Raw genomic sequence first — 14,748 nt, forward strand, 5'->3', positions numbered from 1 at the left:
CCATTCCCGGTCTGGGCACATGCCTGGGTTGCAGGCTTGATCCCCAGGAGGGGGCGTGCAGGAGGCAACCGGTTGATGTTTCTCTCTCATATCGATTTCTCTCTCTCTCTTCCTTCCTGTCTCTCTAAAAAAAATCAATAAAAACATTTTTTTTTAAAGCCCTTAGGAGAGAAATATATCGCTGAGTGTGGTGGCTGGCAGCATATTTTCTCAGGACTCCAGTTCAGGGGTGTCCTCTTGGTGGTGGACCCCAGGGCTCACCATAAAGATCCAATGAAGAGGGCAGAGCAGAGCGGAGGGAACGGATCAGTAAGCGAACAGGCCATGCACAATTTCCATCATGCACCCTACAAACAAAGGGCCCCCGGATTTCTCAGAAGCCTTGTCATCAAAGGCATCTTTATGGTCAGGTCTTTGAACATTTCTTAGGAATTTTATCCCAGGAAGCCACAGGAAAGACTGGAACCAAATCAAAAACAAAAACTTCAAGAGATAGTCAGCCTTCGAGACGAGGAGTGTTCTCTTGATCTTTAGCACAGTGTAACATTTTTTCTTTTGTATTTATTTATGTGGATTCAAAGGGCTCAGACCTATATCTTAAAAATCTGATACTAATTTATAGACACAATGCCATCATCTGAAATGCATTCCCAAATTGGAGTCTCGTGGAGGCATCTTGGAAAAGGTGCTTTTCCTTGTCTGACCAGGCGAGTTCCAGAGTCACCATCATGATTCAATCAGGAGAGACTCTCTCTCTGAGCAGAGATCGCATTCAGGAGGTGACATCAGAGTAGAGAAAGGGCCATGTTCTCCATACACTTACCCCTGACTTCAAGAGCAGCGTAATTTAAAGAGGTTTCTGTAACTTAAAAGAGATGAGTCGGTCTGCAAAGCTGATTTTCAATCTCCACACGCACAGGTTAATATCAATCGTATAACGCTAAAGATATTAAAACAAATAACAACAAAAACAGATGAGCTGAAGTGCTTAGCCCTTAAGGAACCTGGTGAATTAGGCTGATTATGTCCAAAGATGTTACACCCACATTGCTGACTACACAGAAACGAGAGCTCTGTTAAGCATGAAATTGACAGTACCTATCAGCTTGATAAATTCTAATTTCAATAAAAATCAACTGCGAGTTAGTTTCCATTATTTGATGGTCATGCTGAAAGTTGAAAAATCGCCATTCATCAAAAAGGCAGTGATCCTTGGACTGTGGAGCAAAATCTTTTATTTTCAAACAGAAGAAATGGATTTTGCTTCACCATCTCCCCCATGTTTCTCTCAGGCCAATCAGAGGTCCTGGTGAGGACGGAGGGTGCATGGGGTCACCTGTCACTATGGGAACTGCATGTCTGTGGATAAAGCTGGGGTGAGTCCAGGGATCTGAAGTTTTTCCTCATGAACATAAATATGAAACCAACTGGTCTACAAAATCTAACAAAAAGAACTGGAACAATAGGGATCCTCCCCCGAGGAATGAATAAATTCCTTGGTGTCCTTCAGGTCCGACAGAGGAGCTGTAGCCTGTGATGCTAACGACACTGGGAATGGAAGAGAAACGGGTTTAGTGTTGGACTGTCAGGGTTTGGTCAAAGCACGAAGAGATGTGCCATCTGGATTTCATGCCAGGCACAGTATGTGTTCCCATGTGCCTGGGGCTCAGGAACTGCAAGCCCCGTGAGGGTGGCCACAGTGGAAAAAGACGCAGCGGAGGAAGTGAAAAATCTCGGGTATCAGAGAAATATCATCTCATGCCTCGTCACACATGCCCTGGGAAGACTCAACTGGGGAGAGGGTTTTTGTTTTCGTTTTTAGTGTATGTCTCACACATGGCACGGGACGTACTTACGCCAAAAGGGGGGGAAACTCGTTGAAGAACTTGCAAAGTTGAAGAACTGTTGTTGCTGAGCAACCTTAGGAACCAGAGCCAAGAGAAGTACTAAAGCGGAGCTCCAGGGCATTTCGGGTAGATCAGTAGTTCAGGACACTGAGAAGGTAGGTCATTGTCTCAAGGAGAAGAAGATGGAGAGTCAGGGAGGGTGGTAGATTAACTTGGCCACAGATCATTTGCACCTCCTTCCATGAAGCCATGGGGTTATTTCCCCTTCCCTTGAGTTGGGACCAGCTCTGTGACTTGTGTTAGCTAACAGAATGCTGCAGAGATGATGCAGACCTTTCTAGCCTTTGCTCTCCCCTCCTGGAACCCTAAGACCATCATGCTATGAAGAAGCCTGGGATGGAAAACCAGGTACCGAGAGAAGCTCAGGTGTCCCAGCCATTCCAGCCACCCCAGCCGAGAGCCCCAGATATGTGACTGAATCCCTCTTCTATACAGACCCAGTGAAAACCACAGCTCATGAGACCAAGGAGACAGCACCAGGTAACTGATACAGAGAAGAACCTGGAAGTAGGGGAAATGCTACTTCCTCGGGAGACGTAAAGAGGGAGAGAGGGTTCCTAACCTGTATTATCACTCAAACAGGTATCAGCGGCTCCCCTAACTCCAGACAGGGGATGTGGGTATGAACAAGCACTAAGTCTCATTGGGTAAAGGCAAACTAGGAGAAAGGATTGAGAATGATGAAGACGACAGCAGCTACAAGTTGCTTTAACCTGAGAGAAAGGCCGATAAAGTGATACTGTGTATCTAACACTCGCCTGAACTTTGTGCGGTAGAAATCCCGAGATCATTTCTATTAAGGGATGACACCACAGGAGTTCTCTTTGTGATTTTACGCTTTGTCTTTGGGGCTGAGTTCCAACTTAGCTCTGCTTCTCACATCTACGTTGTTGTTTATTGTTACTGTTGTTTTATTTTGTTTTTGTGGAGGAGGCAAGAAGAAATGATGCCCCCATTGCTTTTGCAAGTCTTGCCCAAAGAGGAATGTTCCAGTTACAGGTGAGAATGACCAGGGGGTAGCAGACGGAATGATGCCGACCTCAGACACAGCACCGCGAATACAGTCTACCTCCCAGGCTTCCCAGGGCAGACAGGCTTGGGATTGCCTAGCCAAGCCTACCGAGGGAAAGAAATCCCCTCATGACCATCACCCCACTTGAACACCCTTTCCTTTATCTCAATCACTCTTCCCACCTTAATTCAGGCCACAGGTTCAAGCAAACTCTTCCTGGTGAGAAGGTACTAGAACAAAGCAGGTAAGTCTAATGTGACTGACAGTCTAATGCCTACCTTACAAGGCCCCTTGTAAAGATTCAGTGATGTGTTTAGTAGAAGCATCTGGCATAGACTATGTGCTTGATCATGGTAACCATGTTTTCTAATTGTGGCTTTGCAATATGACCTAAACCATCTATACAACTCTGTTTTAAATTTAATTATACCTATGACGATTGTTTTTTTCTTTAGTTTGAAACTGCTTGAAAAAAGTGACTGTGTTTTATTTGTGTGTGTGTGTGTGCTGGTCTATAGCATGCAGTTCCTAATTAGGCACTCCACAAATACTTGTTGAATCATCAGTTGAATGGGTAAATGCAATAAGACATTTGCTGAGCTGAATACAAAGAAGAGTAAGAGCGGATGTGCGTGTCTACTATTAGGCTTCCTATTTACAGCCTGGATTTGGATGCAAAGAGGGTTGGCCACAGGCAAATCCAGGGCTCACAGGACGTCTTCCAGGATCTCTGTCAGACTAGAGATGCTCCCACCCTTCCTCCTGTGAAAACAGCCAAGCCAGCCAGGTCCCCCTGCCCCCTTAATTCCTGTTCTTTATCCTAGAAACACTATACACACAGGAAGCTGTAGGGAAAGGTCAAGGTGTGGTAGTCATCACATGTATTTATGCTTCTGAAGGGCCTTGAGGGGCAGATGCTAAAAATGACAAGCTGCTTCCAGCAAATAATAGAACGCCGGATCAGCAAGCCAGGTAGGAAGCCGCTCATAAGGTAAGCATGCTTTAGAGGACACAGATGACCAGACACTTCCGAAGGGAATAAAGTGTGACTTGAGTTGCAAAGTTGCAAGCAGCAAAAAACAACAACAACAACAATAACAAAAAACCAACAACAACAAGAAACTAAATAAACTAGAAAGACAGAAAAAATACTCTCATTAGTCCTGAGAATGATCAGCTACAATTATGGATTAGATACCTCGGCCCAACCAATTAACTTTCCAAAATATAAAAGCTGTTACCCAAGCAATAAAGTATATTACCCAGGCCACAATGGTTCCTGTCTTTTATTTGTTTAGTTAATCAGCCCCAAATACCCTACAAAGATCTCGATATGACAATGAAGGGACCTATTGATTGATTGGCTAAGAGTACCCATATCAGTGAGTGATCTACAGTCCTGCTGCCCCGATAAACAGGGTCTCAGCCCAAAGTGGGGGAGTATTTCCACCCGTTTGAAGATGGCCTGGGTGCAAGTCGACTTAGCTCATTCGATCTGTTTCACGGGGAAGGGGTCCTGGTTCACTGAGCCTACTCACCGTGGTCAAGGATATATTTCACAATCTCCCCGTTGCCGGTTGTAGCTGCGTGATGAAGGAGCGAACAGTGGTCAGGTCCCTGAATTAGCAGACTGCCTCCATTTTTATAGCTTTCTATCAGCTGAAAAAGAGACACATGAAAAGAGGCTCAGACAGAGTCCGGAACAAGGGAAACAGCTCACCGGTGATAAAACAAGAACAATGCAGCAAACCACAAATGTTTCCAGCCTCCGAGGACACAGCAACATCAGAGAGATGATGTAACCCTCCTCGGTGGAGTCATAACTCAGATGGATGGCCAGAGCTCAGTAACTCCGGAGAGGGCATGTGGGTGTCGAACATCCTAAGGAAACTGAAATATACTGAATTCTTTCTTTCTTTGTCTTTTTTGCCTTTTTCTGTCATTTTCTTTTCTGGGCACTGGTCCCCATTCCAAGGGAGTGGAGGGTGGAGAAGAGAATAAAAGCTTTTCTATGTTGGCCCAGCTTTTTTTTGAGTGGAAGAAGAATTAAAGCTGTAGGCAGGGTGAGCTTGCTGTCTGGTAGGTAACTCTTTTTCTGTTCTTTAGTTTTTCTTACAGCTCTGATGAACCTAGCAACCAAATATAGAAGCTCCTTCCCATTTTCTGGTGTGAGATCACTGCACGCACACACAGTATGCACACACACACAGCACTTACACACATGCAGCACACACACACATACAGCACACGCACAGCTCAGGCACACACATATGCACAGTTCATGCACATACACGCGCGCGCGCACACACACACACACACACACACACGTTTAGCTCCCTTCTTTACCCAGGTCTGCAGCCCAGACTGCATTCATTCCGTTAATCACGCAACAGCTACTCAACAAGGCTAGGGATGATCCACGGCATGAGAAACAGACAGATTCAGAGAACGCAGTAGTAGAAACCTAAACTGCCTCAAATATGAGAACAGGCTAGAAAAAAAAATTTTTTTTGAAGAATAAACTAACATTCTGCAGCCTGAGAATAAGCTAGCTAATGAGGACATGGTCTAAGTTCATGAAATATTAAACATTACAGAAACCATAAATGAGTCCCTGGTTCTCCAAACTGCAGTGTATCAGGACAAGAAAAGCCTTTTGGAGCTTCTAAAAGGTAGTTTTAGGACAAATAAGACTCAAATAACCCAGCAGGTAATAAGCAAAAGGGATGTGTCTACTACCAAGAAGTTGGATGGCACAACACTATTTAAAAAATCAACATCTCATAAGGTCCAAGAGCGTACACTCGTAGTTCATGCTTCCACTCAAATATGATCATAGCTCTGCCATGTGTCAGATGCCAGGGAAATAAAGAAGAAGACAACTCAGCCCCTGGCCTCAACGACCTCAGAGTCCATGGGGGAGACAGATGTGGAAAGAATTACACCAGAATGGAGGGGACATGATGAGGCCATCACCGGACCCTAGGCAAGCATGCAGTAGGGGATGGAAAAAGAGTCATGAAAAACTTCCTAGGAGAGAGATTAGAAAAAGAGTAGTTGAATGGAAATAAGGAGCATACGGGGACTTCCATCCCCAAACTGGGGCAGTAAGAAGAGGGAGCTAATAGTGTCCCACCCAAATCTAAGAGAATCTTGTTCTGTCTCATTGCCTTGTCTTAGCGTGACAGTCTCTTTCTTTGGGGAAGATCCACGAGGGATTTGGGCTCAACAGAGTGGCACAGACCCAACCCGTCAGCTTGATTCTGCCTTTCTGCGGTGTTTTTGGACAATACACGTTAAGTTGGTCTGTGGGCATCGCATGCAGCCTGGCTGCACCGGAGCTGCCCATGGGGAGGGTTCCTGGGGAGGGTTCCTGGGGTCCTCTGTCCTCTGCTGACCGGTGCATGCTCCCTCTCACTACCAGGTTCATATTCAATATTCAGTGTGCTTTCTACGTGGAGTAGAAAGATTAAGGAAAATGGAGACGAATCAAGAAAAGGGGAAGAAAAATACGAGGAAAGAAAAAAAGACAGAAAAGGGAAAGTCAAATAGCCCTAAGCCCCTATTTTCATCTCCCAGTAAATAAGGTGTTCTTGCATTATTTTCTTAGCCCTTTAGGAAATAATTGCAACAGAGAATGTAACAAGACAACTGACTGAACACAGTGATGTCCTAGATCTCAAATCATTCTCTGGTAAGTACAAAAAAAAAATTGTGGTGATATACCCAAGAACCTGGAAAATACATTGCCTAGACGAAAAGTATGTCCACAACAAAACGAAAAGGTTTCAAATGTACGGTTTGCAAAATGTTCTGGCTTAGGAGCCCCACAAGGGCAGGGATCAGATCTGACTCGTGTGTTTATCTCCCAGAATCGAAGAGAAAGCCACGCAGGGAGAATAGGATGGTATCGGTTTAATCTCTTGCTGCAACATGGCATTGAGCTCACGGGGCACCGCTTAGGGAGCTCCCTTCTCTCGAGGGGACCGATGCCTAGCAGCACTGTGACCTGGACGGTGCGCGCCACAGGCTCCCTTTCCAGGATCGTGTGTCTAAAGATGACTGTTGATCAAGATGCTGGCAACCATCTCGCCATTCGCTTTCTGCCTGGGACCTGTTACAATGCAGCAGGGTTTCCTCAGTTTGTTCAACAGTTGTGCCTCCGAAGAATTGTATTCAAGGGCAGTGCTCCCCAGCTTTCTATTAAGGCTTTCGGTTTCTGGATCTGCAATGGCACCATCCTCCACAGGTTGGGGAGGGGGGCATGGCCTGTGCCCCGGCGGGGAGGGGGCTGCCCATCTTACAGAGCTGTCCAAGGCCAGTGTGGGCTTTATAGAGACGGATGGGTAGTCAGAAGTCCCAGAGCTTGGAATGGACATGGGACCAAATACAGCTTATAGAATGCTCATAGACTCTATTAGTCTTTATAACTAGTATTTGCAACTCCAGTATGTGTATCTCTTAAGAAACACAGACCAATATTATATTAATAAAATAGCCAACACATTAGGGTCCCTTCTATGTAATAGGAACAGTCAAGAGCTTTACAGGTAGCATTCCATTCGATCCTCACACAGTGAAGAGAGAAGCAGTATTATTATCCCATTTGATAGATGAAGAAACTGAGGCACAGAGAGAATTAAATCATTATACAAAGCCACACACACAGGGAAGGACAGAGCTGAGATCTGAACCCAGTGACTTCAGAATTTGAATTCGCTCCAGAGGTAGGGGTGCCCACTTTCTTCCCTCTAAGCTAAAACTCCCCAGAAAACATAAGCACAGATGACAGCATTCAAGGTGGATCAAGCAGAGTGTCTTCTTTTGCTTTACTGTGCTCTCCAGAATACACAACTGTAATAGTGTTGGGAGACATGGGGACTGGCCTGAAGGATGTAGTTCTGGTTGCTGTCCAGGTGATTCTTACACACGCATTCATTTCAAGACCCGTCTAGGAAGAAATCTTTCAACCTCCAGTATCAGCTTCCAGAGAACAGGAATCCGAGGCACTGTGAGCTCTGTACCCTGGGGACGTGTGGCCCATTGTAACTAGTCAAGGCCAATGGCAGGGTTAGCTTGCAGAAACCTTTGCTGTTTGGAAACATGGAGTTTCTGTGAGGATTCCTCTTGTCCTCTTTGCTCAGTTCTCAAAATAACACCCTTTCCCTGCCTACCCCTCCAGCACAGGCAGGGGCCTTGGTGAGTGACAGATGGGATCATGAAAATTTGGTGCAAAATGATGTTGACGTAAAGGTCTTAAAGAATCACCAAAGATTTTGGTAGGAAGATATCTTACCTTCATAAGGTCACCAGCTATTACTGCCTGCAAAATTGCTGCGAAAGACAAAAGAGAGATGTCTCATTAGTAGAAGACCCTCTCATTAAAATATTAAAAAGGGCTGGACCCGTATTCTGCAGACATCGTCTACATCTGAGGCAGGGACCGGGGAGGAGAATCATGCCAAAGGTCAAATCTTGGAACAGACTAAGCAAGGTCTTCTCTTGAGCCTTTCCCTACCTGGGCCCTCCTCCTCTGAATCCCCAGGTGCCTACCCGAGCCCTCTCTAGCCCTGGGACAGCAAAGAGAGTGTGAAACTTGAAGTCGCACAGATTGGGTTCAAATCTTAACTCTGACACTTCAAGCTGTGGGACACCGAGTGAATCATTTCACCCCTCTGAGCCTCAGTTTCCATATCTGTAAAACAGCAAGTCTTCCACTGATACAGGGTAGGTGCTTCATCGTGATTGGTTGTGTTCTCCTCTTCCCAGGTCCCTTCCACTTTGTCCTCTTGGGGCTCAACAAACCACCAGTAACTGAGCCGATGTGCTTTGTAATGATAAATAAATACCTACTGCTATGGACATGAAGAAGACCAGAAACAGCGAAGAGGAAACACATACATTTTAATTATGTGTTGAAGAAAATCCTCATGTGTTTTAGCAGCTAATTCAATGGTGACTTTTATGGAAAGAACTCTGAAAGTCTCAGGTAACCTAAAGCAATTGTAAGAATACATAGCCTTCGGGGGAGGGGGAGGACAGAAGTGCATGTCCTGTGGGGGATACAAGAAGAATGAGAAAATATGACTGATGAAAGGGGAAAAGAATATACCTGGGTCTAATGACATTATGGTCCCTAACAGGATCACACGCATCAGGTTGGAAATGGTTGCTTTTGAAAAATAAATGTGTAAAACTACACCAAAGATAGATTATTTTAGGCTTTCATTTGGAAGAGCAAAATTTATTTTTCAAAGTGTCATTTGATGGTTCTTGTTTGAGTAGTCTCTCACATAGAGTTAACCAAAAAGTCAGTCCCCTGTCTCAAAGTACCTGGCGCCTTTGTTTCTGAGCAACACCCTCCACGTTTTTATATGGAACATGGATGAGCCCTGGGGGACCAGCTGCAACACCCATGGGCATGTCAGACTCCTGCACTGGCCCAGGCGGATCAAACCAGAAGCCTTGAGAACCTACGGAGATCATGAGGGCTGCTTGGCCGAAGGGAGATGGATGAAGAAAGAATAGAGAAGAAAGGAGAAGAGGAACGAGAAGGAAGAATGTTTCCTTCCCAGGACAAGCTGTCAGCAAGTTCTTGTCATCTGCCTCAGGCACCTGTTACATGCTCTGTACGTTGTCAAGGCACAACAGTTAGTTGTTGGGCTGACTGAAAAGATCGGAGAGAAAGAAAGGAGAAGAGGAGAGAGAGAGAAAAATAACGGCAAGGGAGTTCATAAAACACTATGTCAAAAGAACTTAAGAAAACGTGTCTTGTTCTTCATATAATGGATGGACACTGGGGGTCAGAGTAAAGTGACTCAGGGCACAGAGCTAGTGGTGGCCCAGCCATCACCACCACGCAGGTCCCTGTGTTCAGTCCAGGCCTCCGTCTAGTGCCCTTGGTGAGCTCACCTCGCAGATCGGTACTGAGGTGTACAGCAAGTGGAAGAACATCGTCTTTACAGGTGACAACCTGACAGTTTGGTAAAGGCACTGGATTGGCAGCTTAATTCGAATCGATGAAATTTACTACACACATCAATTGAAGAAGTCATACGATTTTCTTGGACCAATGTTCTTATTCGTAAAGTAAGGCTAACAGAAAGAGAAGATGGCAGCGGGCAGGACCGGAGGGTGAGTGTGTGAGAGAGTGAGCGAGTGTGTGAGAGAGTGAGCGAGTGTGTGAGAGAGTGTGAGTGGATGTGTAGGTGAACGACCAAACTCGTGCAGTGCAGAGCTGTGGAGCAGAAGGTTCCTGTGCTGTGGACGGAGCAGCCGCTACCGGAAAGTGGTGTTTCAGGGCGCTTCTCCTTGCGCCGCGGGGAAGTCCCACCATTTTGGAAGATCCTGGGTCTTCCTGGCAAGAGGCAGTGGGAATGGCTAGGGCCCAGCAACCTGAGCCACCAGCGCACCTGGCACCATCGGACCAATGGACACCCTGTGTCAACACAGACCAATGCACAGTAGTGGAGCTGTCAAGGTGCCTGTTGCGAAAACTGCGAATGGCCAGGAGCCCAGAATCATTCCCCACAGTAGCAGCCCAATCAGAGTCGAGATATACTACCAGCAACAGAGGCTGGGGAGCAGACATCCATTCCCAGGCAACAGAAGCACAAAGCAGCAGCAGAGAACCATCCCCAAAAACTACAGCAAAGACTGAGCAGGAGCTGAGCCCACTGGGCAGCAGCACTCCCCCCCCACCAGCGGTGGGACCTGGGGCTCCATAGGGGTTTGTGCAACACAGTTGCCCACAAGAGCAGTGGGGAGCTGGAGCTCCATAGGGGCCTGTGTGAACCAGCTGCCCACAAGTGTAGTGGGGAGCCAGGGCTCCAGATGGACCAGTGTGACCCAGTGGCCCACAAGAGTGGTGGGGAGCTGGGGTTTGAGAAGGGCCAGTGTGATCCAGCTCCCCATGGACCCACAGGGAGCCGGGGCCCCAGTCCTGTGTGACCCAGCTGCCCACAAGATAGACGTGGAGCCAGGTCTCCAGAGGGGACTGTGTGATCTAGCTCCCCACAGGATCAGCGGGAAGCAGGGGCTCCAACGGGGCCTGTACAACTCAGCTGCCCACAAGATTGGCAGGGAGCCAGGCTCCAGTAAGGCCTGTGCAACACAGCTGCCCAAGGGTCTGGCAGGGAGCTGGGGCTGAAGAGGGGCCTGTGCGACCCAGCTGCCCAATGTGTGAGCAGGGAGTGCAGCTCCAGCAGGGCCTGAGCAATACAGCTACAGGTGGCACCAGCGACCAGCAGGGAACATGGCTTCAGAGGGGCCCAAACAATCCAGCAGCAGCACCTACCAGGACACACCAATATCATCCCCCAGTAGTCAATCCTTCAGGATTCACAGCAGGCAAGAGGCAACATGCACCAGAACAGTCTGGGAGGCACAGTAGCCTTATTTGATATACAGTGAGTTGCCTACACACCCAAACATCCCTCATCAGGTCTAGAGCTACCAGATGGCTAAAATGGGAAAACACAGAAACAACACCCAAAGGAAAGAAAAAGAGGAATCACTAGAAAAAGAACTACAGGAAATGGAAGAAAGCAATTTGTCAGATAAAGAATCCAAAGCAATGATTTAAAGAGGGGCTCAAACAATTTGGTGATAATTATATGCAACTTAATAAGAATTATGAACTACTTCAGCTTTAAAAAAAAGAGGTAGAAGCTACACATAAAATGTAGAAGCATAAAAATCAAGAGGAAATAAAAAATGACATAGTTGTTATGAAAAATACCTTAGAAGGGTTAAAAGTAGATTAGAAGAAGCTGAAGACCGAATCAGCGCCTTAGAAGACAAGGTAGAGAAAAATACCCAAATAGAGCAGCAAATGGAAAAAAGTTTAAAAATCAAGAGGAGAGTTTAAGGGAGCTGTGTAACAATACAAAACGTAACAACATTCGCATTATATGGGTACTGGAAGGAGAAGAATCAGAGAAAGGAATAGAGAACCCGTTTGAAGAAATAATGACAGAAAACTTCCCTAAACTGGTAAAGGAAAAAGTCACACAAGTCCAGGAAACACAGAGAGCCCCAAGCAAGATGAACCCCAGAAGACCCACAGCTAGACACATCATAATAAAAATGGCAAATATTAAAGACAAAGAAAGAATCTTAAAGGGAGCAAGAGAGAGACACAAAGTTACCCACAAGGGAGCTCCCATTAGACTGTCAGCTGATTTCTCAATAGAAACGCCACAGGCCAGAAGGGAGTGGCATGAAGTGTACATAGTAATGCAAGGCAAGGGTCTGAATCCAAGACAACTCTATCCAGCAAGGCTATCATTCAAAATTGAAGGAGAAATAATGAGCTTCAAGGATAAAAAAAAAAAAAAAAAGCTAAAGGAATTTACTGCCACCAAACCAGCACTGCAAGAAATGCTGAAGAAACTGTTGTAAGAAGAAGAAGAAGAAATGGCGGGGAGGTGGGGAGGACACAGGCATAAAATTAAAATGGCAACTAATAACTATCAATAATTACCTTAAATGTAAATGGCTTAAATGCTCCAATCAAAAGACATAGGGTAGCTGATTGGATAAGAAAACATGACCCATATACATGTTGTCTACAAGAGACCCACCTCACAATAAAAAACTCACACAGAATGAAAGTGAAGGAATAGAAAAAATTTTCCAAGCAAATAAAAATGAAAAAAAAAGCTGGTGTAGCAATACTCATATCTGACAAGATAGACTTCAAAACGAGGGCCATAATAAGAGACAGAGAAGGTCACTACATAATATTAAAAGGATTGATCCAACAAGAGGATATAACCCTGGTAAACATAAACACACCGAATACGGGAGCACAAAAATATATTTAAAAACTTCTGGAGGACTTCAAGTGAGAGACCAATAGCAATACGATCATAGTGGGTGACTTTAACATGCCGCTGACACCACTGGATAGATCTTCTAGACAAAAAATTAACAAGGACACAGAGTCTTTACAAGATGAACTAGATCAGTTGGACTTCACTGATATTTACAGAACTTTTCACTCCAAAGCTGCAGAATATACATCCTTATCAAGTTAAGGAATATACATCCTTAACTCAAAATGGATTAAATACTTGAAAGTAAGACCTGAAACCATAAAGGTCCTAGAATAAATCATAGGCACATGGAGGGACCTGGAGAGTATTGTGCTAAGAGAAACAAGCCAGGCAGAGAAAGACAAATATCACAGATCTCACTTATTTGTGGAATATAATGAACAAAACAAACTGATGAACAAAATAGACCCCGAGACATAGAGGTAGGGTACAGACTGACAAACCTCAGAAGGTGGGGTGTTGGGGGGGAGAGAGATAATCTACAGAAGTTACATGCATGTACGCATAACCAATGGACGTAGACAACAATGGACGGGGATGGGGCAGGGGAGATGGGGAGGAGGGTGTCAATTGGGGAAAAAGGAGAAACATCTGTAGCAAAAACAAATTAATAAAAATAATTTTTAAAAAATTAAAAAAATAAGGCTAACAGCTGTCCTGTTCATCTCTCTGCACTAAGGATGAACCAACCAAACAAACAAACAACAAAAAAAATGCTTTATAAATAGATACGTAATATACCCAGGAGGAGGAGTTTTCTGAACTTGTGTGACTGTACATGAAAAAGACACACGGACACTTCAGGAGGCCAGCAGGTGCGTGCAGTCACGCAGACATAGCTCTGTTAATGCAGCGCCCATCAGATGGAGGGACAGATGGAGAGCCAGGGGGTGGTGCTGAGCCCCGAGGTGGACAGCCTGCATCAGAGGGCAGGGAGGGAGAGCTGGGAGGAAGCACTAGCAATGGCAGCTCTGGGGGAACAGATCAGCGTGAACTTTTATGCTCTAGGATGTTCCCTCCACAGAAACAGAATATCCATATCAGGAAAGAAATACGGTGAAAGAAATTGCCCGTGGGGGCAGTTAACGCCCATGGAAACCACAGCGTAGAGCCTACGTTTTCAAGATCATATTAAAATTTTTCCCAGAAGTTAAAAAAGGAGAGAAGTCGAGGAAAAAGAATAAAGGGGAGACGAAAGAAAAATGGATTCATTAACTTAAAGCACTTATGTAATGAAATTTGGTGTGTGTAAGTAATAAATCAAGACAATGAAGGAATCCCCCAGGACCAAGGCTATTTAACGAGCACTAGAAGTGAAGGAAGGAAGGAAGGAAGGAAGGAAGGAAGGAAGGAAGGAAGGAAGGAAGGAAGGAAGGAAGGAAGGAAGGAAGGAAGGAAGGAAGGAAGGAAGGAAGGAGAGAAGGAGGGAGGGAGGGAGGGAGGGAGGGAGGGAGGGAAGGAGGAGAACATTTATTGGCTAACTGTGTTCAAAGAATGTTTCTTGGAAGAGGTCCAATTCAAGCTAACTCTTCCATAATAAGTAGAGGTCATTAGCAAAGGAGGTTTGGAACATTCTTGCAGGTCAAGGTAGGACATGAACAGAGACGTGATGTTAGAAGCCGTGGTGTCTGCGGGAACCCGCAAAGAGCTGCGTATGATCGCATCTGAGGCGATGGCGGTCTCAGGCACTGTGCTGCAGGGCCGCGGGGACCACTCCAGTGAGCACCATTTACATCAAGAGAAGGCATTTGGATTCCATCCTGCAGGGGATGAAAGGCCATGGGAGAGTTAAAAGTCTACAAATGCTCTGAAGCGTGCCGGTGAGATCCCGCTCCTTCCTCCCCTGGTGGAAACAGTGGGGACCAGCTCCCCGCTCCTGGGCTCCGGGCTGCCCCCACTGCAGCCCCGCAGCTTCCGCGGACTCCTGTGCCAGCATTGTGATTGCTGTTCATCCCCACAGACCCAGCTTCCAGCCCACACGGGCAGGTGG

General features: G+C 45.8%; 1 protein-coding gene across 1 annotated transcript in view; it reads right to left on the bottom strand.

Moving 5' to 3' along the window:
* The window catches only part of DGKI (diacylglycerol kinase iota), a 423,254-nt gene that overhangs the window by 11,867 nt on the left and 396,639 nt on the right, over positions 1-14,748 (bottom strand). Inside the window, exons 29-30 of the mRNA XM_036246751.1 lie at positions 8,216-8,253; positions 4,458-4,578 (exon numbers count right to left, since the gene is read on the bottom strand). Coding sequence (XP_036102644.1) covers positions 4,458-4,578; positions 8,216-8,253 — 159 coding nt within the window. The remainder of the gene's footprint in view (positions 1-4,457; positions 4,579-8,215; positions 8,254-14,748) is intronic.

Source organism: Molossus molossus, unplaced genomic scaffold (assembly GCF_014108415.1).
Source record: "Molossus molossus isolate mMolMol1 unplaced genomic scaffold, mMolMol1.p scaffold_m16_p_7, whole genome shotgun sequence".
NCBI classification, from domain to species: Eukaryota; Metazoa; Chordata; class Mammalia; order Chiroptera; family Molossidae; genus Molossus; species Molossus molossus.